The sequence below is a fragment of the Gopherus evgoodei genome, chromosome 1 (assembly GCF_007399415.2).
Source record: "Gopherus evgoodei ecotype Sinaloan lineage chromosome 1, rGopEvg1_v1.p, whole genome shotgun sequence".
Classification (NCBI taxonomy): domain Eukaryota; kingdom Metazoa; phylum Chordata; order Testudines; family Testudinidae; genus Gopherus; species Gopherus evgoodei.
Genome location: NC_044322.1, coordinates 209,255,774 through 209,281,065, shown reverse-complemented (window position 1 = coordinate 209,281,065; position 25,292 = coordinate 209,255,774). Strand labels below are relative to the sequence as shown.

Genomic DNA, 25,292 nt, shown 5'->3' with positions numbered 1-25,292 from the left:
GCGTTGGATTTATCGTGCTTCTTGTCTCTGAAATGGTGGAAACAGGTCTTTTTTATAGGTCAGTACTTCCACTGGTGGATTGAAACAAAAAATAATCAGCTGAGATGGGTCTGAGTTGTAAGATTTAGATCTGGAGCAGAACTTCCCCCAATTCAGGAGTTTTTAGCTCTGCGTTTTCAGTTCAGCCATAGGAGAGATGGGGTCAGGCACAAAGCTCAGATGTGAATTTCCCAAGTTCAGAGGTATCAGAGCTGTCTTTTTAGCTGGGACTGTCTCTGGAGCTGAGGCTTGTGGAGATAAAAAATAAATAAATAAATAAATTACTGGTTAACTTCCACCCTACTAATTTCTTTGACCCTCAGAAAAGGCTCAGTTCCTGCTTTGAATGAAGATTAAGGTCAGATCTTATTTAATCCAAATAAGGTGTCTGTCTCTCCGTCCATCAGATGTTTTGATGTTGGAGGCAGGCTGGTGGAATATGAACACCTGATCTCTCTCTGTATGTTCATTATTGATGCAAAATCCTCTCCTTGATGGATGCCTGATTAATGGTATTTAAGTTTGTCAGCACACGTGTACCATGTCAGTGATGTTAAAGGACTGGCGTTGGTGATCCTGGTTATGCTCTTATTGGTGAGATCATTGGTAACAGTGGTGAAGTTATTGACTGATGACGTCAAAGGTTTTGTTGATGATTTTGCTGCTTGATGTGGTAACTGTGGTGGTGGTGGTGGTGTCTACTATGCACCTGTGGTTGTGGGCTGACAACAAAGGCCAGAAATAGGTTCAAGCCACAGAATTCAAATCTGGGTTCTGAAAGTGGGGGCTGCTTGGATCCTGGCATGCAGTGCATGCCCATCTCTGGTAGCAAAATTGATGATTGCAATTTACATGTGGTATTGCATAAAGGATGGCTTATAGCGAAAAGAATAGTGACAAGAGTAGTGACAGCAGAATAAATAATGGAAATGTAGTAGTGACAGTGAAAACACAGGAAGGTGTTTCTGTGGCTGTGGTTGGTGATTTCAGATTAATAATATTTAAGCAACTGATGGTTAGGAATGGATTGTTTTCTTTATCTCAGCTCTAGCTTTGCTCACATCCTTACATAGGCAAAACTCCAATTGGCAGGCGTGGTCACAGTATCTTTCTTGGAACTCACTCCAATCCCCAGAAGTAGAAGTGTGGGCAGATGGATCCTACATAACCTCACATTGTTTAAAGTTCCTAGTGGATTGTCCTCTCCAATTGCAATGTTGAAAGGGAAGCTGAAAGAAGACTAACAATGCAGAGAAGAACTCCCAGGAACTGAGACAATAGGTTCTTATATCCCTCTCAGCTCTACTCTGCAGAGAACTGCTGGGCTGTGGTGGTGGGGAGGTGCATAGGCTCAGTTTTATCTATGCTATTCCACTCGAATCGCTAATGTAGACTTTTGTTACTCTATGTAATTGTATTTCTAGGCATTTCATTGTAGCTACTCTAAAATACCTCATCATTACAGGAGCTGCTATATCTATATATGGTAGATAATAATGCTTGTTTTTATTTATAAATTACTTTGCCTTTCACCCCATAAGCCCCAAGCTGTTTTCATTTCACAGAGTATAAAAAGGACCCATTTTTTATTTGTTTTTAAAAAAAATTTGGAAAAAGTTTCAATATTTTTCATTTTGTTATTTATCATTTCCTCCTGTTTTCCTTTCATTTCTCTTCCCTCTTTTCCTCCAGCCCTCTCAATATTTTTTTTTCTTTCCATTTTCCCCCCAGTCATTGTATGTGTGTGGGAGAAATCAATTTTCAAAAATGAGTGGGAGAAGTGGGGAGGGGGAAGGAAAGAGTCAAAAAGAAGAAAAAGGAAATACATCTCACAGCTGAAGATCTCAAAGTGTTTAATGAATTAAGGCCCAGACTTTCAGCCGTGAACTTAAGGAGACTAGGGCTCTATGCCCCACAGCGAGATGAGTAAGTATGGTTATCCTTACAGGGAGGTGAAGTGACTTGCTTAAGGTCTCACAGAAAGTCAGTGGCAGGACTTCTTACTCATAGCTCTGTAATGTAATGAGACAGTGCTCCCTCTGACACTTGCCAGGCCTCTGTACGTGTCTCTCTCTGTCACTCTCTCACTCCCTCTAAATCTGTCACTTCAACAGACTTTCCTCTCTCTCCACAGGAGGCAATATCTCGCTGCCCGGAGGAGGAGCAATTGGCCCGTATTCAAAATGTCATCCAGGAACTTCCACCATCACATTACAGGTAAGAACTCAGCTGTTGAAACTGTGGGGATCCATGCGGTGGCTCTTAGCTGTGGAACGATTCTCTGAAATGGCTTCTGCTTCGAGGAGGAGCTGAGAGGTGGGTTCATTCATTGCCACCAAATTCAAGAGCAATTCACCTGTCCTCTAAATAAAATTGAACAGATCATTGCATTAAGTGTCTGAAAGAGCAACCAGCCCTCTCCAGCTTCTGTCAACCCGAGTCTCCCTCCCAGCTGCCATAACGTACTTGGCCAGTTGCGCAGTCCTGTCCAAGTGGGAGAAGGCAATTAAGCCATGCATTTAAGCATACAATGTGATCTGAGCTTCCGTAGCCACCATATGCATCAGTAGCCCCCCTCTTCCTGCTTCCCACTGTCCATCCTCCTCAAATTCATTTGGGTTGTACCACATGAAGCCATCCACAATAACAACATCCATAGTGTTCTGCACCACTGCTCAAAAACTGTGACATAACAAATCACTGCTCTGGCTTTGAGCCATGGTGCCCATTTTGCCAGTCTCATATATACAGACACCACAGTCACTGCGGGAGACTGAAACCAGTACCATCATCACCAAAACACAGGCCTCTCTACCTCTTGGGCTAAAGGAGAATTCTGTTAGCAGATCTTATATGGCAGACTGCTGTACTTGTGGGGGCTAGCAACTAACGGGAGACTTGATCACATGTGCAGGAGCTGAAGACTTTTTCTTTATCCAAACCAAATGCTTGCAGGACTTTGGAATACCTGATCAAGCATCTGAGTCACCTGGCCTCCTTCAGCAACATGACCAACATGCACACCAGGAACCTGGCCCTAGTGTGGGCACCTAATCTCCTCAGGTACAGTAAGGACCTCTTTTCACTTCACTCTTAGGGCAGTGCTGCTGAGCTACTGCTGGAGCATCTGAGAGTGAAACTGACCAGACAGTAAACAGAGACTGATCAGTCAATCACAGACTGATCCTGCTGAGAAAAATGCAAAGAAATAAACAGCATAAAAAATAGTGCAAAGTAAATATGATTTAAAAAATTCTCCCAAATTGGATAACCTGAGGTTTTACTACTAATATCCAGGGAAGGAAATCTATGGATTTCTAAAAACTATATTCTTTTTGACAGTGTCCGTTTAAAAATGAGGCGTTTGCTCATCACTATGGGATTGAAGCAACTGTTTTCAAAATATGGGTGGTAAAGTTTGATAGGATAGAGCAATGAGTGACTAGGGAAGGGGAGATGGTGGTACATGTTATAGACAACTTGAATCCAAATCCATTTTGGTCGCAAGTGAAATGAGTTTGAAGATCTTAAGATAGTTGCTAGTGGACATTTGCTGGTATCACAAGATCACCAAGCGTTTTTTCATAATTTACCCTGCCTGAAAATCTCTGCTGAGAGCCAGTCTTGTGATTGGATCAAATGTTGAAACTATTGAACATTGCAAAGTGGACATTTACTATTCATACATTTCCATTCCAGCTTCTGTCCTTCTTGTCAAATGACCTGAAGTCTGTTTCCTTTGTAATGCAAGTCTCTGGGATGACAAGAAAGAGGCAGGCAATGCAACTGCAGTCTCTTTACATGGTTATCCAGTTGGCAATGCTCCAAGCCGTTATCTAACAAACCACTCATTAACTTTACAAAGGATCCATTGCCCAGAGATAATTTCTTCAGTAACACTTTGGCATGTCAAGATAAGGAAGGTTTTTCTGCTGAGAGAGTGAGAATGCAAGAGTGCTGGGTGGAGTGAAGGAAGGGACAGGGACATAAAGACAGTCATAAAAAAATAGCAGGAAAAAGAAGAACCTGAGACGTGGAATTCAAATCTGGTCTTCCCTCAGATTTGATTGGATTCAGTTCTGGTGGTTTGACTTCAAATCCACCTTACAGAGATAAGCCCAAACTACAAAGTTTGGAGCCGAATCAAGAGTCTGAGGGGGAGCTGGGCCCAGTGTTCTGGTTTAATCTCTAAAAGGAATAGAGAAAGAGGACAGAGAGAAGATCAGAAAGGAAAAATAGAATGGTGGAAATAGGAAAAAGAAAACTTCTGATGAATAAAACTAGTGAAAATAAAAAGGAGAGAGAGGAAATGCAGAAAGCAACACAGAAGAAAAAAGGAGAGACGGGAGAGGACATGGGGAAAGAATAAAGAAAGAATGGAAAGTTAAGAGAGAGTAAAGGACTGGAAGAGTGAAAAGAACGAGACTCAGAGCAACAGTACATAAAAAATTTCTATTCCAGGACATTCCTGCTGTATCAGGGAAAGGTTCGATCCATGACCCACTGGGGAAGGTCAAAGCAATTCTTTCCCTCACATACTGTATCTTAGGATGCAGGGGTTTTATTGTATTTATGGCCACTCCCCCTGTGGTACAGGTCAAAGGAGATCGAGGCTGTCGGCTGCAATGGGGATGCAGCTTTCCTGGAGGTGCGAGTCCAGCAGTTGGTGATTGAGTTTATCTTGAATCACGTGGATCAGATCTTCAGCAACAACATAACCACCAGCTCCATGGAGCATGATGGTAACTACCTCCCCTGCCACATATGCTAACTGCCGGCCGTTCTAACCCTTGTCCCATCTCCTCCCACCAACACTCCAATTTCAACCCCGTCCTTTCTCATAGACACTCCGAAACCTTTTTACCAGTACCCCAACCCCTCATTGACCCTAACACTTCTCACCCACACCCCAAATCCTTCTCCTCAACATCCCCGATCGTCCCTACCAAAACGCAAACCCACTCTAAACCTTCCCACCAATGCCTGACCTGACTAATCATGACACTTTTCATCAATGCCCTTCTCACCAGCATGACAGTACTCCCAATCCCAACACTAAGCTTTCCCATCGACCCTCACAGATCTACCCTTGATATCCCAACCCATCCTAACCTTTCCCACAGCCACGCCACTTAGCCCTTCTTACCAATGCCCAGAACCCTAAAACTTCCCACGAACAGCCTGAGCCCCGCCTAAAATCTTCTTATAATGTCAGGCCTTCTCCAATCATAGCTCTGCACACCCTTATCCCCATCTCTGTCCACAGCCTTCTCCTTCTTTGCTCATCATGTCTTATCCTAGCCCTTCCTGCCATCAAAAAACATGCCGAAAACAACAGCGTGTGCTTTGCATGGCATTCAGAGCATCTGTCTAAGGATTTGCTGCTTTATAACCAAGGGCATTATTTCATAAACTGAGAATTTGTCCTGGACTTCAGCAGAGTTGGGAAATACTGTTGTTGTTACTCAGTGACAGGCTTGTAGAGAAAATGCTTTTAATGGGGGCTCTTGGTCCTGATTAGCCTCATGTAACCTCAAACATGTGCACCCCTATAAGTTTGTAATTCTTTTCACCTTTTATTTGAACTTTAGGGAATTTTTAGCACTTAAGGAAGTGAGGGACTTACCATGCCACCTAAAGACACAGTGTGGGCAGTGGCTATGCAACTTCCCCACACCCAGCTCTGTCACTATCCATCAACCCTGACCTGCAATGCCCCCTTAAAGTCCTCTGCTGGAAACCACCTGCTCAGAGCTCCAGCCCTGACCTGTAGACACCCCTGTTCTTCCAGTGCTAATGCAATGCCTATGGCCTTCTGTTCTCCTATGGCAGAGGTTGGAGGCTGCAGAGTGAAGAATTCTGCCCTAGGATTATTTCAAACTGGCACAAATATCATGATGGAGTAGTGACTCACCAACATAAAGGGTTGGTGGTGTGTTGCAGAGCCTTTGATCTCCAGATCACCAGCTCGAATCTGGCCTGTTTTGGTAGTGACTGAACATTGTTGCCTGCTAACAGCTGTGTGGAGTCCTGTGAGGAATAAATGGACAGTCTCAGTCCAGTTCTTAGTGGGGAAGTTCCCATATCACAGAACCCACCAGCACTGGCACTCATTGGTTCCCTTGTTCAGCAGATAGGCCAAGAATTGACTAGACTGTAGGGGCTGAGCTCCCCTCCCACTCTGAGAGGAGGTAGGCCCATTGGTGAGGCAGTGTGTGGGAAGCTAGTCTTGCTACTGCCCACACAAACAGAGGCCTTCACTCTCCAGGGTTGTCCTTTTGTCAGAACTAAAATTAATTACGAAGGAAAAAGTAATGTCACTGTTCAAAACAACCTCCCTAAACAAACAGGGAGAAAGATTACAGAGTAGAGACAAGGGCCAGCCACAAAGTTGGGATCTGGATCTGAACTTCTTCAAAGTTCAGGGGAATTGGGATCCAGGTGTTTTGGAGGGACACACATCTTTCATACTCAGGTTTCAGCAGCAGCCAGTACAGTGCAATACAGAGCATGGCTAATGAGCAGAGCCTTGCTGGGAGGCCCTGAAGTCTGATGAGGAAGATTGTTGTGGAGACAGAGGACACATTGGACAAGTGCATCTCTGTGCAAGTGCTTTTCCCCCTGCAAGAGGTGATCCTGTGGAGGAAACACATGTGAACCCTTCTTAGGTCCCCCATTCAGAGTTGGAATCTTCTTTTTTTCCCTTTCAGAGAATATGCCCATTGTGAAGAGTCTGACTCTGCCCTCTGCCTCCCTGCCTATGAAACTGGTGAGCCTGGAAGAAGCTCAGGCACGGAGCCTGTCAGCCTCCCACCCTGCCCGGAAAGAGAGGAGAGAGAACAGCTTGCCTGAAATTGTCCCAGTCACTGGATCCTTCTTCCACACTGTCGTCGACCTACCTGATAGCAAGTAGGTGCCCAGAGAAAGCTGAAATACTAACTGATGAAAGCATACCTCCTCACGGTCATGGGTTTGGTGGGACTGTCCCGCTTTGATCCCCCCAAACCTCCTGTCCTGACTGAAGCAGAACATTTCCCACATTCAGTTGCGCCTGCAGCTGTACACACCATTGGCTGGGCAAAGCTAGGGAGGGCAGTGCCGTCAGCTGCTCCCGGGCATGCTCAGCCCCCTTGGGCGTGCTCAGTGGCTGCAGGGGAGCACAGGGATGGAGAATGATGCTGCTTCTGAGGGGTGGGCGGGGCACACTCAGCAAATGATGCTCTGGTAACAGTGCCTGCAGCTGGGATGGCTTCATAAGGGTTGGCAGTGACCAGCTGTGTCCCACTTTAGCCATTTGAAATGTTATGTGAAAGACAGAGAGAATATTTCTGCTCCTGCTGTACCCCCACTCCCCACATTGTGATCCCCTTCTCCACCCACTGATGAACGTACCATCACCATCAGGGTTAATGGACTCCCATCTCCAAGGAGAAGAGATCAGACTCTCCTTGCAAGCATTGAAAATGTGTTCCTACAACTTCCCTAGGTCTCTGTGTTCTCGTGTGTCCACTGTTCCTCAGTACAGAGCCAGGGCCGCCCAGAGGATTCAGGGGGCATGGGGGAAAGCAATTTCAGGGTCCCCTTCCATAAAAAAAAAGTTGCAATACTATAGGATACTATATTTTCGTGGGGGCCTCTTCGGGGCCTGGGGCAAATTGCCTCACTTGCCTAGGGTGACCAGATGTCCCGATTTTATAGGGACAGTCCTGATATTTGAGGCTTTTTCTTATATAGGCTCCTATTACCCCCCACTCCCTGTCCCAGTTTTTCACACTTGCTATCTGGTCACCCTACACTTGCCCTCCCACCACCTTCCGGGTGGCCCTGCTCAGAACCAGGCAGGCCCATGCTGTAAGGCAGCTGCCTTGGCTTCCCTGAATCGCCCAACCTGGTTGAATGTCAAACAGATCTTGAAATCATTTGTTGTAAGAGCTCCACCTGCTGGTGGCTGTCCTGAACTGCAGAGTGAGGTATCCATCTGGCTAGTTCAGTAGTTTTCAACCTCTGGTCTGCGGACTAAGATTTCCAACGGGTTCCACAGCTCCATTTGAAAATTTTTAGCAGCCTGCAAATGAAAAAAGCATTTAAAAGCCCTAACTTAGTTGTATAATTCACTGTGTTCCTTCATGCAGAGAGAAGAGCCACTAGAGCAAATATCACTCCTGCTGTATCACTAAGAGTACATCTGCACTGCACACTCCTCATGGCAGTGTGTAGAGTACATACCCTGCACACCCCACTAAGCATAGGTATAAATAGCAGTGTAGATGGTAAGAAAGGGAAAGGCTCTGAAGGGGGGAGAGAGCGTAGAGCTGCAGAAGCCTTTCCCCATTGCCTCTTCCCTGCCAGAACCTTTCGCTGATGTGTGTAGCTACATACCACAGTGTGGACACAGCCTGCCTTTCACTGCCGTGTGTATCTACATGTACCCTGTGCACCAGCACTGTCAGTAGTGTAGGTATAGCTGAAAAGATATTGACAAGAGGGCACGTGTTCTGAGAAGACGAGTGCGAAATCAGATGACCTTGCTGCACTTGCCAGGTAGGTGTATATCTAGATAGATTAGATAGATAGATAGATAGATACATAGTAATATCTATCGAATTCTAATCTAATCTAAGTAAAATATGGGCACTGAATTGCCCTGGCTCAGAGATAATAGCCTGTACAGCTGGAGACTTACTAGTGACCCATAAGGAACCTTAGCAGTGATGTATCTACACACTTCATATAGTAACAGCAAAGGACTATACACCAAAGGGAAGAGGTACAGAGGCAGCCTACTCCCAGAATAGGATACCTCACCTCCCCCCCACCCCCAGAGTGTCCTTTTCCTCACACTTTCAGGAGAACGGGCCTATTCTAATCCCCTGGTCCCTCTGTAACACAATGAGAGGGGACTCTGTACCTCTAACATCCTCTTCTCTGTACCAGACTGATAGGAAGGGTTGTTGAGGGCAAGGCAGAGATGCAGGGAGACTGTGTCCAAAAGCAGGAGCTGCAGAAAAGGTTCTTGCACCAAGAGAGGCGAGAGTGTGGGAAGGGAGAAGACCAGTCTGATGCTAGATGAACAGAGGGAGTGAGGCAGGGAGTTGAAGACAAAAATCCACACAATACAGTATACAAAGATGTGGTGCTTCTCCTGCAGTTTTACACAGAGCTTTTCAAAGGGGCTCAAAGGAGTTAGCGCCCAACTCCCACTGAAAGTCACTGGGATTTGTGGGCCTGAACCCCTGAGACTCTTTAAAAACCTCTGCCTTAAGGTTATTGTAATGTTTGCATTGCAAACCCCAGAATTAAAGAGAGAGAGAGAGAGAGTAAAAGAAGAACAGAGGCTGAGGAGGGTGGGGGAGACATGTTTCTGTGGCACACCAGGACTAGTGTTCAGCCCCAGGTACTTGGCGCTAATCTCCTGTGCATTTTCTCTTCCAGGAGAAAATTGTCCACCAAATCCAAGAAATGGAAGTCAATATTTAACCTGGGCCGGTCTGGATCAGATTCAAAATCAAAATTGAGTCGAAATGGGAGTGTGTTTGTGAGAGGACAGAAACTCTCTGGTAAGAACCAGCTTGTCAGTTAATTTCCTCTCTCAGCCAGCTTCCCCTAATCACCCCTCTCTGGTATGGCAATGGTACAACAGATATCCTGTTGATGTTAGTGCTGCAAGAGTTCAGATCTGGGATGAAAGTCAGATTAGGCTTCTAGAGTTGGGAGGCAGGAGGAGTCACATAGTTAACTCCTTCCATCATGGGCCTTTCACTTGAGTATGGCAATGGCCACGTCCAGACTAGGGTATTAAAATCGATTTTAGAAACGCAACTTCAGCTACGTGAATAACGTAGCTGAAGTCGAATTTCTAAAATCGAGGTACTCACCCGTCTGGACGGCGCGGCATCGATGTCTACTGCTCTCCGTGTCGATTCCAGAACTCCGTTCGGGTTGATGGAGTTCCGGAATCGATGTAAGCGCGCTCGGGGATCGATACATCGCGTCCAGACTAGACGCAATATATCGATCCCCAAGCAATCGATTTTAACCCGCCGATGCCGCGGGTTAGTCTGGACGTGGGCAATGAGAGGCAGTCAGAACATCCATTGTGGTGTTGGGTTGAATATGCTTCATTGCCCAGCACCCTACCCTGGGTTTAGGAAGCACTAAGCCCCAGTTCTGCAAAGCTTTTTAGGCTTAGGAGCCTAAATACCATAGAGGATTTGGGCCTTACATGTTGTATTTGAATTTGATAGTTTGGCTAACCCAGAGTGGGTTTAAGGGAAGCTGCGCTCCTGGAAGTATTATGCCTCATAGGAAATGGTGCATGGCCAGGTTAACGCTCTCTATGTGGTACTGAGTCAGAAACTGGTCTATGCCTCCAGGGCATTAAAGAACCAAAGTGTCGTCATATAAACTGGCATCATGTGTTCCCATGTTTATTGTCTCTTGGTGTTTGGATAAATAAGATCACATCTGCAGAATTTACAGGCAAAAAGATGTTTTTCCTAATGGCCAGCATCCCAAACTCTAGATTCTCCTGCATTGAAATCTAACAATTGCTTTGCTTCCTAGGAGCATTGCCAAGCCTCTGGGTTCAAAAATCATGAGTCAGCCCACCCCCAACGATGAGTTTGATTTAAAAATAAGGAGATTTAAAAAAAATAAGGCTGTCAATTAATCGCAGTTAACTCACTCAACTCAAAAAAATTGTGATTAATCACACTGTTAAGCAATAGAATACCAACTGAAATTTATTACATATATTTGGATTTTTTTTACATTTTCAAATATATTGATTTCTATTACAACAGTGCTCACTTTATATTATTGTTTTTATTACAAATATTTGCACTGTAAAAATGATAAACAAAAGAAATAGTATTTTTCAAATCATTTCATACAAGTTCTGTAGTACAGTTTTTGTGAAAGTGTAACTTACAAATGTAGATTTTTTTTTCTTACCGTAACTGCATTCAAAAACAAAACAATGTAAAAGTTTAGAGCCTACAGGTCCACTCAGTCCTACTTCTTGTTCAGCCAATTGCTAAGACAAACAAGTTTGTTTACATTTACGGGAGATATTGCTGCCTGCTTCTTATTTACATCACCTGAAAGTGAGAACAGGTGTTCACACGGCACTTTTGTAGCCGGTGTTGCAAGGTATTTACATGCCAGATATGCTAAACGTTTGTATTCCCTTTCAAGCTTTGGCCACCATTCCAGAAGACATGCTTTCATGCTGATGATGTGCTACAGTACTTGTGTTATGTGAACTGAGAGATACTATTTCTTTTGTTTTTTACAGTGCATATATTTGTAATAAAAAATAAATATAAATTGAGCACTGTAAACTTTATATTCTGTATTGTAACTGAAATCAATATATTTGAAAATGTAGAAAACATCCAAAACTATTTAAATAAATGGTATTCTATTATTAACAGCACAATTAATCACAATTAATTTTTTTATTGTGTGATTAATCGTGATTAATTTTTTTTAATCGCTTGACAGCTCTAAAAAAGTACATTTGGGGTTTTTTTAATTAGCTCTCTGGTGTTGGAGACTTTAGGGTTCATGTGTTCAAGTTTTTCTCTGCAATCATGAGGGCTGGAAACTTACTTTTTCTTCTTCTTTTTTTTAAAAAAGATGGGATTGAGTCACATAATCTCATGAATCCAGGAGCTGAGACTTTACGAGAAAAACCTTAATACCACAAAAATATCAATAAACTCATTAGAGTTGGCAACATTGCATTATCACTTGTATGGTTGGTACTGTATAATAATTAGAGGCGAGGTTGGATGAAAATCCTGGAGCCAAATCCCCTTTAATTCTGGGAGAGTTGAGATCCTGATCCAAGCTTTGTGTCTCCAGCCCATCTCTGATAGTGTACTTGCGCACCTGCAATCACACCCACCCATGTGATTTGCATATGCAGTGCGAGGTCACACAGGAAGCCTGTGATAGCCTCCTTTTTAACCACACAACCATCCTACATCTCTGATAAGGAATCCTCTCATCATGCTACCATCCCAAACCAGTCATGGACCTGAGCTACAGTGCTCATTTCCAGGCCTGGTCTCTCCCAAAATGTAGGGGTGTTGGAGACTGGGGTTCTTTCTGGGCCCAGATCTATGCTAAACAGTGTTCTGAGGGAGATCAGGCTGTTTCTTGTTAATAATGGACACTAAATGCCTTTTCACTGCATTAACCTACCCTCCGATCATTGCATTGGCTTTAATTATGTTGTGCTCTCCAGCTGGTTGTAAACTGACAGGTCACAGGATCTGACATAGGTTTCTAAACTTATTTTTTCACAGAAAAAGCAACTATTCGACCAGCTAAAAGCATGGACTCTCTGTGCTCCCTGCCTGTAGAAGGTGAGACCCTGACAGCCTGTACCTAGGGCTGCCAACCTGTGGGATGGGGCTGTGAGCTCTTAGTTCTAACGAGTGTGTGCATATGTGTGGGCAGGTGTTTTTGTTTCTGTGCATGCTCACACACCTATGTCTGTGTTTACTTTTCTCTCTGTGTTGCATGTTCTCATGTACTCCCACCAGATGTTTACACATGTCCATGCATTACCATACCTGTGTATATGCACTGCTCTCCCTCTGTCTGTGTGCTTGTATGTTGGCATATGCATCTGGGCATGTATATATGTGTGTTTGTGCGGATATCTGTTACCAGTACAATGGGCTTCATTCAGCTCTGCATTATTCCAATGGGCACGAGGTCCCTCTTTGTGGGAAGGCTGCCTGGGAAGAGGATGAGGCATTGCCTGGTGCCTGCAACAAGCCAGCAAGGCCCAGGCATGGCTGATTGGCAAGGGCACACAGCGATACACAGAGCCAGTAAGGATCCTGCACAGTTTCCAGTGGAGAGGATCCTGTCTAGCTCCAGCTACCTGTGAGAGCTGCTATCTCTGGGTAGAGTCCCTTGGGGAGGATCCTGAGGGATGTAGGTCCTGTTCCCTGCCCCTGTATCAGAGACTCTGAAGGGCTGGGGCTGTCCAACAGGGCCCGCCCTGTCTCCTGGGTATGGAGGAAGGCTTCCCGCTGTCACTGCTCTCTTTGCCAATTCTCCATTTGTCTCCTCTCCTCAGGGGAGGATGAGAAAAGCCGGTTCAAACGCACAGTCGCTGCTGGAGGGTTTTTCATCCCAGTGATGAAAACGCGGACAGGAGGCACAAGCAGCTCGGGTGACCTCAGCAAGGAGAGTGAGTGGGACCGTGAGGGGTCCCCAGCAGGGGCCGAGGGAGGCTCAGAGCTCAGCAGGGATAAAGCTGGCACTAGGGCCCCCCAGGCGAGGCCACCCCCTGAGCAGTTGAAGGTGTTCCGGGCCATGGAGGACACTGAAAGTGAGCAGACCTCCCCAAAGACGTGTCGCATGTTCTACACCTCCGACACAGCCTCCAAATCAGGCTTCCCCAGCAGCCTCTTTCCTCTGGAAGCTTCTCCCCGGCACCAGCGGAAAGTCCTGAATATCTCGGAGCCCTTCGCCGTTTCCGTGCCCCTTCGGGTGTCCGCAGTCATCAGCACCAACAGCACCCCATGCCGTGTGCCTGTCAAGGACAAGCCTGGCCTCTCCAGCCTGGAGGAATCATCCGCTCTGGGGCTGGGCGGTGCTGCTCCCACAGCGCCGGAAGTGGGTGGCCAGCCCAGGACTGAGCAGGCCACAGACAGGGAGGAGAAGCAGCCCAGGGCTGAGGCTGCACCAGGTAAAACTAGTAGAGGTGAGCAATGCACAGCCCCAGGAATACAGGGCTAAAGCAGGGCTGAGGAATTTCCCCTGTTAGGGACCCAGGTCCAATAAGGCCAGTCCATCCAGTGCAAGGCAGTGGAGAGATTAGGGGCTCCCAGGAGCACACCAGGGGCAGGGAGAAGCTCAGGGGTCCCCAGTGGAGCCTTGGGAGGGAGGGCGGGCGGGCATTGAGAGGACAATCACTGGATTGATGTTGAGAAGTAAGGTTGTTCCACAGGGGCATGGGAATGGGGGACTTAAACCATGTGAACTTCCTGACAGCAGTGCCCTGTCCGTGACGGTGGAGACGCCAAGCAGTGTAGTGAAGGATTTTGTGTTTTATCAGGATGAGTTGAACCTACACAGGTCCTTTATCTCAATGCTGTGGGCCAGCTGCAGGCCCTGTGTTGTGAGTGATTCGTGTTTCTAATATAGGTTTTACCACTGAGGAACTGATGGCAGCCAAGAAGCCTGAGTCCTCAGAAACCTCAAAGCCAACAACAGAAAACTGGGAGCTGTTAGGCAGTGGCAGCAGCACCAGTGGCAGGCAAGCCCCAGAGCAGAGCCCTGGCTTGAAACAGACACCAGCACCAGAGGGCCTAGGAGGCCTGCACTCGGCAGGTGAGATCGAACAAGGCCAGCTTGTGACACAGGAAAACCCCTCTGAGAGAGGCAGCCAGCAGCAGGAGATACCAAGGGTTAAAGCAGAGGAGGCCTCGTTCCCGAGAGAGCTGGTAAGGAGGGAGCCTTGAAAAGAAGGAATATCCATTGTCTCAAAGGACCCGAGGGGGGTGGAAGTATCCCCATCTTGCTGGGGACTGCTGCGGGGGACTGGGGAACTGTTGCATGTGTGTCTGCATCCGAGCAACCTCAAGCTGTGATCCTGACATGGAATATAGGCTAAGCAGGGTTAGGCTTGGCCAGGTGTTAGTTGACCTTCGCTATTCAGTATACAGCTGTCATGTCCTCTCTCACTCTTCTCTTCTGTTAACTATACCCTGCTCTTGGTACTGTCTCTGGAAGCCTCTCCATATGTCTCATCGCTTTGACCCTCCAACTCTGACCCTTCTACCCTTATTTCTGCCACATCCTTTATCAGGACTGTGATTTTCTCAGTCTGATTTTTTTATTCCATTCCTGATCATCTGAACATTTTGTAGGGTCACTGCTGCACTCTGAGCGGAGTTTTGATTTGAGTCACTCAGTCACCCCTCTGAGTAATTACAGATGAGTGGAGCCCAGGAATTCATAGATTCATAGATTCATAGACTCTAGGACTGGAAGGGACCTTGAGAGGTCATTGAGTCCAGTCCCCTGCCCTCATGGCAGGACCAAATACTGTCTAGACCATCCCTGATAGACATTTATCTAACCTACTCTTAAATATCTCCAGAGATGGAGATTCCACAACCTCCCTAGGCAATCTATTCCAGTGTTTACCTACCCTGACAGTTAGGAACTTTTTCCTAATGTCCAACCTAAATCTCCCTTGCTGCAGTTTAAGCCCATTGCTTCTTGTTCTGTCATTAGAGGCTAAGGTGAACAAGTTTTCTCCCTCCTCCTGATGACACCTTTTTAGATAACTGAAAACTGTTATCATGTCCCCTCTCAGTCTTCTCTTTTCCAAACTAAATAAACCCAATTCTTTCAGCCTTCCTTCATAGGTCATATTGTCAAGACCTTTAATCATTCTTGTTGCTCTTCTCTGGACCCTCTCCAATTTCTCCACATCTTTCTTGAAATGCCGTGCCCAGAACTGGACACAATTCTCCAGTTGAGAAGTAACCAGCGCAGAGTAGAGCGGAACAATGACTTCTCGTGTCTTGTTTACAACACACCTGTTAATGCATCCCAGAATCATGTTTGTTTTTTTTGCAACTGTATCACACTGTTGACTCATATTTAGCTTGTGGTCCACTGTGACCCCTAGATCTCTTTCTGCCATACTCCTAGACAGTCTCTTCCCATTCTGTATGTGTGAAACTGATTGTTCCTTCCTAAGTGGAGCACTTTTAATTTGTCTTTATTGAACTTCATCCAGTTTACCTCAGTCCATTTCTCCAATTTGTCCAGATCATTTTGAATTTTGACCCTGTCCTCCAAAGCAGTTGCAATCCCTCCCAGTTTGATATCGTCTCCAAACTTAATAAGCGTACTTTCTATGCCAACATCTAAGTGATTGATGAAGATATTGAACAGAGCCGGTCCCAAAACAGATCCTTGCGGAACCCCACTTGCTATACCTTTCCAGCAGGATTGGGAGCCATTAATAACTACTCTCTGAGTACGGTTATCCAGCCAGTTATGCACCCACCTTATAGTAGCCCCATCTAAATTGTATTTGCCTAGTTTAGCGATAAGGATACCATGCGAGACTGTATCAAATGCCTTACTAAAGTCTAGGTATACCACATCCACCGCTTCTCCCTTATCCGTAAGGCTCGTTATCCTATCAAAGAAAGCTATCAGATTGGTTTGACACGATTTGTTCTTTACAAATCCATGCTGACATTCCTTCAGACTTCTCAGTGAAGACCGAAACAAAGAAGTCATGGAGCTTCTCTGCCATTTCCAAGTTTCCTGTTACTGTTTCTCCCTCCTCACTGAGTGGTGGGCCTACCCTGTCCTTGGTCTTCCTCTTGCTTCTAATGTATTGATAAAAGTCGTCTTGTTTCCCTTTATTCCCATAGCTAGTTTGAGCTCTTTTTGTGCCTTTGCCTTTCTAATCTTGCCCCTGCATTCCTGTGTTATTTGCCTATATTCATCCTTTGTAATCTGACCTCGTTTCCATTTTTTATATGACTCCTTTTTATTTTGTAGGTCATGCAAGACCTTGTGGTTAAGCCAAGGTGGTCTTTTGCCACATTTTCTATCTTTCCTACCCATCGGAATAGCTTGCTTTTGGGCCCTTAATAGTGTCCCTTTGAAAAACTGCCAACTCTCCTCAGTTGTTTTTCCCCTCAGTCTTGATTCCCATGGGACCTTACCTATCAGCTCTCTGAGCTTACCAAAATCCGTCTTCCTGAAATCCATTGTCTCTATTTTGCTGTACTCCCTTCTACCCCTCCTTAGAATTGCAAACTCTATGATTTCATGATCACATTCACCCAAGCTTCCTTCTACTTTCAAATTCTCAACGAGTTCCTCCCTATTTGTTAAAATCAAGTCTAGAACAGCTTCTCCCAAGTAGCTTTTTCAACCTTCTGAAATAAAAAGATGTCTGCAATGCAGTCCAGGAACTTATTGGATAGTCTGTGCCCCGCGGTGTTAGTTTCCCAACATATATCTGGATAGTTGAAGTCCCCCATCACCACCAAATCTTGGGCTTTGGATGATTTTGTTAGTTGTTTAAAGAAAGCCTCTTTCACCTGATTAGGTGGCCTGTAGTAGACTCCTAGCACGACATCACCCTTGTTTTTCACCCCCTTTTATCCTAACCCAGAGACTCTCAACACTTCTGTCTCCTATGTCCATCTCCGCCTCAGTCCAAGTGTGTACATTTTTAATATATAAGGCAATACCTCCTCCCTTTTTCCCCTGTCTATCCTTCCTGAGCAAACTATACCCATCCACACCAACATTCCAGTCGTGTGTATTATCCCACCAAGTTTCAGTGATGCCAACAATGTCATAGTTGTATTTATTTATTAGCACTTCCAGTTCTTCCTGCTTATTATCCATACTTCTCACATTTGTATATAGGCATCTAAGATACTGGTTTGATCTTGCCTCCCAATTTTGCCCTGACCCTCCTTTCTCTCTGCCATTATAGCCCACGCTCCCTCTTGCTTCTGACCCATCTCCCAGGTCTTCATGTTCCCCACTTACCTGTGGGCTTTGCTCACCTGTCCCCGTCAAACCTAGTTTAAAGCCCTCCTCACTAGGTTAGCCAGTCTGTGTGCAAATAGGGTCTTTCCCCTCCGTGAAAGGTGAACGCCATCTCCCTAGCAGTCCTTCCTCGAATAGCATCCCATGGTCGAGGAAGCCAAAGCCCTCCTGGCAACACCATCTTCGCAGCCAGGCATTCACCTCCATGATGCATCTGTCTCTGCCCGGGCCCCTACCTTTGACAGGAAGAATCGAAGAGATGTGTATGAGTAGTTCCAATTATTCCTTCTAGTGTGCATGAACTTGCATTTGGCAACATTTCTTTATGGGGTTTGTAGTGTCCCCTGCTGGGATAGGTGAGTCTATTTCATGGGGCAGGTTGAGAGGCAGTCTGAGGAATTGTAGCTATTGTTTCTCAGCTAATTCACTTTGGGCACTTGCCACCAGACCTGAGTCCTAGCTCCACCTCTGATGATCTCCCCTGTAAACCCATTTGTTTACAGGCATATGCAAGGGAGGCAGTGTGGCCTAGTGAATAAAGCACTGGACTGGAGCTCAGGAGATCTGGATTCTATCCCTGGCTCTGTCAATGGCCTGCTGAGTAACCATGGGCAAGTCACTTCACCACCCCGTGCCTCAGTTTCCCCATCTCTAAACTGGGGATTGTGATATTGAGCTCCTTTGTAAAACACTTTGAGATCCACTGATGAAACTGCTACATTAGAGTGAGATATTATTACTATTTTATTTTATTTAGCCAGATTTCTAGTGGCATGTGTGTGTGCGCCAGCATTCCCACTAGCCCAGGGGGTCTCAAACTGGGGGTTGGGACCCCTCAGGGGGTTGCAAGGTAATTACGTGGGGAGTCGCGAGCCGTCAGCCTCCATCCCAAACTCTGATTTGCTGCCAGCATTTATAATGGTGTTAAATATATTTTAAAGTGTTTTTAATTTATAAGGGGGGTATCCCTCAGAAGCTTGCTATGTGAAAGGGGTCACCAGTAGAAAAGTTTGAGAACCATTGCACTAGCCTGATAGTATTCCCTGCAGACTGCTACAGGCAGAATTATGGGCAGAAGGCAGATGGGCATGTGGAGTGATTGCTGTCAAGTTATGACATTTCTGGTGTTTTTCAGGCTGAAGATGATGCTGCCAATGCCCTGATGGAACCACTGTGGCCAGAGATTCAACAGGAACTCAAAATTATTGAATCTGAAGAGGAGCTCTCATTCTTGCCTACAGATGTCCCCAAGACAGGCTCACTCCAGCCTGCGTCCTCTGCTTCACCACAGACAGACAGCTTCTGTTCTGTTTCTGTGCTTGCTGTGACACTGACTGACCAGGAAACTCCATCCGGAACCCCACAGGCCACATCACAGTTGCCTTTATTTGGTGCCTCCTCCAAAGAAAGTTCAAAGGAGCCTGGCAGCCTCCAGGGTGGTAAACCTGAAATGGTAGCACAGCGTGACTGCTCTCCTAACATACCCGAACTGGATACTGTCCTGTCTGGGACAGCTTCTCCAAAGAACCATCTAGTGCTGGACAACGTCAGCAGTGATCTTCCAGCTCCCCACCAAGACCAGAAGCTTTATGATGAGAAGCAGCTCATTGAGGGTCCTTTTAAAGAAGATGTCTCAGATACCAAAGGGTTGTGTCCAGACCAAACCAAGGAGAAAGGAAACCCTGGCCTGCTGCATAGCGAAAAGGATGGCATTGCTGTAGGCCAGGATGGAGTCCTAACCCAGAGGGAGAAACCTGATAGAGAGGCTGCAGGAGATGGCCTGATCTCATCAAAGAGGGCAAGTAGAACTGGAGCCCAGAAACCCAGAGAGGGCGGCATGGCTAACAGAGCCCAGGACTCTTTCGACCATGAAGAGGAGGATGCATGGACAGACAATGTCCAGGGCTTTGAGCTGGTAGAGCCATGGGAGGATCACCAGTGGGTCACCAGCCCGCTCCATTCCCCCACCCTCAAGAACCTCCAGGAAAAGGCAATGCAGGATTTCCAGTCACAAAGCTATGGAGTGGAGAGGGGCCTTTCTGCTCGGCCACGGTTCAGTCGCAGTCTTTCTCTGGATAGCAAAGACATGGTGCTGAGTGTGTGGGCTATCCAGCCACTTCTCACAAGTGCGGCTGAAGAGCTCCCACATGGCTGCACTAGATCAGGGACCAGGGACCTGTTGGAAACACTGTCAACCTCACCACCCAGGCCGAACCATGTTGAGCGAGCTGAGAGCTGTCTGAGTCCTCGAGAGGACTATTTAGAGCCTGAGGGATCAAGTGATGCCCTGAGCAGTGAGGCAGAGCCTGCAGCAGAGAGGCTGCTAGCCAGGCATGAGGAACTGCACCCTGCCTCTCTTTCAGAGCCAGGGGAGAAGGTAGTGGATGGCAGTAAAGAAAACCCTCAGGACTTAACACCTGAGTTGCCTTTTCCACACTGTAATACCCAAGATGGTTTCTTGCAGGTAAAGAAAATAGATGAAGATCCATCCAGGCCTCAGGATGCTGCCCCCACTGGAGCAGCTATCACCAAAGGGCTGTGTTCCACCAGCGAGTCACAGCTAAGTAACAACAAAGGCGAAGACGCACCCCGTAAAGTGAGAACCAGGCCATCATCTCTTAACTTGGATTCACTCCTCCCTGCCCCCAATTTCTTCAAGTTTGAGAGACTGGCGGTGCCCACTTCACCTGGAAACCTCTTATGTACGCAGAAGGAAGGGAAGAGCAGCGATTCTGTCCTGTCATTGCCTGCTGCCTGCCCTGCCAGGAGCAAAGGCGACTCCTGGGGATCTCGCTTCGATCTCCGAGAGCTAGACCTGGATTACATGGCAGTGGCCCACGCTGCCACCGGCCGTCGTAACTCTGCCCCTGTGAGTGTGTCGGCGGTGAGGACCTCCTTCATGATTAAGATGTGCCAGGCCAGAGCTGTGCCAGTGATACCACCCAAGATCCAGTACACACAGGTCCCACAGCCACTACAGACTCAGAATGCTGACCGTGACATCTCTGCATTGCTGGGAAGGAAGGAAACAGAAGCCCACTCTGCCAGCAGGCAGGCCCCCCAAGCAGCTTGGGGACAGCTGGAGCCCCCAAAGAGCCCTCGGGTAGAAAAGAAAGCCAAAAAGGAGAAAGAAAACAGTGACCCAACTCAAATGGATTCAACTTCTTCTAGGCATGGCAACCTCAACCCTCTGCCAGATCTCTCCCTTTCCAGTCGTAATTCCACCCAGGAGGCGCCCGTGCTGCGCCGAAAGCGCACTTCAGAGGGGGAGACCACAGGAGACAACCCACAATCCTCAAAAATGGAGAGGCCATCGGGGTTTTCCAAGCCTTCCTACAGATCCAGACCAGGAAGGCCCCAGAGCCTTATCCTCTTCAGCCCGCCCTTCCCCATAATGGACCATTCATCTTCTTCAGCAGACTCCAGGGTGTTGTTATCACCCATAAGAAGCCCCTCTCAGAGCAACTCTCCAAACCCTATTTGTGGCGATCTGTCTGGGAACCTGCAAACAACGCCTGAGGGGGTCACTCTGCGGAATAAAATGACCATCCCCAAAAATGGGCAGAGACTGGAGACCTCCACTAGCTGCTTTTACCAGCCCCAGAGGAGGTCAGTGATTCTCGATGGGAGAAGCGGGAGGCAGATAGAATAACGCCAGCTCACCTCACCCTTCTTCCCTGGTGGATGAGAAGGGAGTGCCCACCTTGAGACCAATTGTGCTATTGTTGTTGTTGTTATGATTATAAATATTCTGTGCAAAAGGGACACAAATCTTTTATATCCTCCTGTAGAGCATTTTGCTACTGATGTTCTCATTCTCTTTGTCTCTCTCCTTTTTGGGCAACCCCACATTATCTGCTCTATGGAAAAAAAATTCCCAAGGAAGTTTGTTTTCTTCAGTCTCACCCTCTGTCTGGAAAAAACATAACATGGTCCAATGGATATGTATGTGAAGGAGGTAAGACCAGACAGGTACATTTTTCTCCCTTGCACCACTGGGCGATGATGCAGGACCATCTGTCCAGCCATCCCTACTGTACTGCTCTGAATAGCATAAGCAAACTGCAGAGTAGAATGGTGATAGCTGAAGGTGAGAAGGTAAAGCTGACCTGTAAAGATCACACTGCTTGCGTTATGTTTTGTTGCTCTTCTCTGGACTTTCTCCAATTTGTCCACATCTTTTTCTGAAATGTGGTGCCCAGAGCTGGACACAATGCTCCAGCTGAGGCCTAAACAGTGCGGAGTAGAGTGGAAGAATTATTTCTTGTGTCTTGCTTACAACATTCCCGTTAACACATCCCAGAACGATGTTCACTTTTTTTTGCAAGTGTTACACTCTTGAATCATGTTTAGCTTGTGATCCACAATGACCCCCAGATCCCTTTCCTAGTACTCCTTCCTAAGCAGTCATTTCCCATTTTATGTGTGTGCAACTGATTGTTTCTTCCTAAGTGGAGTACTTTGCATTTGTCCTTATTGAATTTCAACTTATTTACTTCAAAGCATTTCTCTAGTTTGTCCAGATCATTTTGAATTTTAATCCTATCCTCCAAAGCACTTGCAGCTCCTCCCAACTTGATCTCTATGCCATTATCTAAATAATTGATGAAGATATTGAGAACTAGATCCAGAACTGATTCCTGTGGGACCTCACTCATTTTTACTTTCCAGTTTGACTATGAACCACTGATAACTACCCTCTGGGAATGGTTTTTCAACCAGTTATTCGCCCACCTTATAGCAGCTCCATCTAGGTTGCATTTCCCCAGTTTGTTTATGAGAAGGTCTTGTGAGACAGTATCAAAAGCCATACTGAAGTCCAGATATACCATGTCTACCGCTTCCTCCCATCCACAAGACTTGTTACCCTGTCAAAGAAAGCTATCAGATTGGTTCGACATGATTTCTTCTTGACAAATCCATGCTGACTGTTGCTTATCACCTTATTATCTTGTAGGTGTTTGCAAATTGATTGCTTAATTATTTGCTCCAGAGAGCAACTAGAGATGGACCAGTGCCACAAAGTTTGGATCAGGAAATCAAGTTCTGCAGAGTTGGGAGGATTTAGATTAAATGGTCCATGTCAGCTGATTGTAGAGCTGGGCCCAAGGCACCAAATTCAGCTCTGGAGACAAACTTTCCCAGAATTCATGGGGCTTGGAACTGGGAATCGGTTTCAGACCTGTTGCCACTAGACTAGAGAAGAGGTCTGAGCTATGCTGTCGGGTCATGGTGCAGTTGGTAGAACCGTGTGTACAGTAGAGAACTGCACCATTGCAACTTGCACCACTGCAGCTGAACCAGGGCAAGTTGTAATAGTGTAGCACATTCACATTAGCCAGCCCATTTTTGGGTGCACATCTGCCCCATGTCCATTTGCAGCATGCCCTCCACTCATTGGAGTAGCATTTATGGGAAACGGGTCCATCCCACAACTGAGGGTCTTCCTGAGTGTAGGAGAGGTGCCTGTTGCCTGGTTTTATTAGCATGGAAACACTTTCCCTAACTAGATCACAAGGCTGCAGTTCCCCCCATCCGGTGAAAAGTGTAGGGCCTCTCATTTAGGGTTTGCAGGTGGGCTCTTATACCCTCAGGCCTAATCCTGAGATTGTCCATCGCACTTCTTTTAGTTTATGAGATCTAGAAGACAAGACAAGGAATACCCAGATAGGTCACTTCCCATTCTTTCCTTGTACTCTATTATAGAGTACAAGGAGGTGATGCATGCAGCTCCCATTAATTGCAGGATGTTGGTGGGTATGGGGGTCTCCTGGCTGAATGGGAGTGGTGTTGGATGGTGGGGAGTCACCTGTATCAAGGGGAGGTGGGGATAGGGTTCACCTAGCTGGATAGGTGGTGTGGTGTGTGGATCACTTGGCTGAAGGGGAGGGGTGCTGGATGTAGGGACTACCTGGCTGGATGGGAGGGGTGTTGAGTGGGTGGGAGTCACCTGGCTGAAAGGGAGGAGCTTTTGTGACTTGTGGGGGGGGGGGGGCGGGGAGGGGGAGAGTCACCTGGTTCCGTGGCAGGGACATTGATGAGTGTGGGACTGGCTGCAGTTATGTCCTTGGGGACAAGCAGGAACTAGGACTGTACAGTACATTGTAAACTATATTAACTTAGACTGTCCATCCCATTTGCTCATTTTACAAAGGGTAAAGTATTTCTTTGATGCAGCCTTTCAGCATGTTAGGGCTCTGGAGGAGGTTAGGTCTGCAGCAGACACTAGCAGCAAAGCTTGCAACTGTTTCTACCAGCCAGAGTCCAAAAAGTGCAATCAAAATCTTTTAATCTTTTCTTTCTTTAGATTGTAAAATACCTATACTGATGAATACTGTGTTAAATTTATCTATATATATATATATAAATAAAAGAACATTATATATAAATATATTAAAATGTAATTAAAAATGAAGGAATTGTCTAAACAGGTCCGTCCATCACATCTGTGAAACTTGGGCTGATGTACAGATATTGTTTTCCATTAAAATGTCTTTACCGCTGAGAGTGTGAGCTGGAACAAGTTATAACCAGCACAGGAAGGTGAAGCTAGAATCTTAAATCTGATTATGTTCGGCCATGGATCAACAGTCGATCCTACCACCACTGAAGTCAATGATAAAACTCTCACTGAAATCAACGGGAGCAGAATCTATTCCTAGAAGAGGATGGAATAGATCGGTGAGTCCCAAAATACCATGATAGATTTATCCCTTAAATGTCCAATGGAGTTTCAACTCCACATTTTCCCTGAGGCTCCCTGATTTTTACATCTCTGCCATCTTTCCGCTCAAAAATAAATATACATGGGTTGGTGAGATCCATTTGTTGATCCAAACCCTGTTTAGTATTAACCTGATCCTGAGTAATATAATGCTTAGTATCAGAGGGGTAGCCGTGTTAGTCTGGATCTGTAAAAGCAGCAAAGAATCCTGTGGCACCTTATAGACTAACATGTTTTGGAGCATGAGCTTTCGTGGGTGAATACCCACTTCCACAGACCATGTACAATGCTTAGTAATAACAGTCTGCTCCTGCTACTAGTGTAATGCATGGAAAGCTTACCATTGACTTCAGTGGGAGCTGGACTGAGCCTAGAAGGAGAGGGCAATCAGTAGCCAAGTCCTGTTTAGGGCTCGGTGGTAAGTGCAGACACCAAAAAAGCTTGCAGCTCACTCCTGCATCCATTGGTCCCCTTCAAAATACTGATTTGATGCAAGTCAGGGGGAAGGGTTGGAAATCAGATATCAGGTGAAGAGGACTGGCTTATGGGCTGTTGATTATTTCTTCTGCTACTCCTGATGGATCATGTTTTTGTTAAGCATTACTGTCCAGGTGGATTGCCTGCCTTTGTGCCTTTTATTGCTTTAAGAAATTAAGTTTTGCCCAATCTCAACCATGAGATTAAACTGGAGTTTTTATAAAACAGACATGTGCCCTAGTGGTGATTTGAGGCTTTATTATCCCCTGTATGATCTTGGTGAACATGAATGAATGCTTCTGTCTCCCTCTGTTATCACCTCTAACCCCTAATTTGCCATCTAGAAGGACCATGGAATGGGGGAGGGAGGATTCCATTAAGGGAGCAAAATAAGTTAGTGGATGGATTTGCAGAGATTTGAAAGTCAGGCCAGAGGTTTTTGGCTGTCACAAAATCACCCTTATTTTAAGTGTTTAAAGTTTTATGG

The 25,292-nt window shown here is 46.1% G+C and overlaps 1 protein-coding gene across 5 annotated transcripts in view; it reads left to right on the top strand.

Moving 5' to 3' along the window:
• ARHGAP31 (Rho GTPase activating protein 31) overlaps positions 1-21,817 on the top strand; it is a 91,804-nt gene extending 69,987 nt beyond the window's left edge. Inside the window, exons 4-12 of one of the 5 annotated variants that reach the window (XM_030533497.1) lie at positions 2,174-2,256; positions 2,995-3,102; positions 4,636-4,781; positions 6,750-6,948; positions 9,472-9,596; positions 12,354-12,413; positions 13,139-13,753; positions 14,212-14,510; positions 18,740-21,817. In XM_030533497.1, the coding sequence (XP_030389357.1) occupies positions 2,174-2,256; positions 2,995-3,102; positions 4,636-4,781; positions 6,750-6,948; positions 9,472-9,596; positions 12,354-12,413; positions 13,139-13,753; positions 14,212-14,510; positions 18,740-21,256 (4,152 nt within the window). In that variant the 3' untranslated portion in view covers positions 21,257-21,817. Of the gene's footprint in view, positions 1-2,173; positions 2,257-2,994; positions 3,103-4,635; positions 4,782-6,749; positions 6,949-9,471; positions 9,597-12,353; positions 12,414-13,138; positions 13,769-14,211; positions 14,511-18,739 lie in introns of those variants that run through there. The other 4 variants (XM_030533489.1, XM_030533506.1, XM_030533515.1 and 1 more) reach the window with 4 other exon arrangements.
• Positions 21,818-25,292: the final 3,475 nt, after the last annotated feature.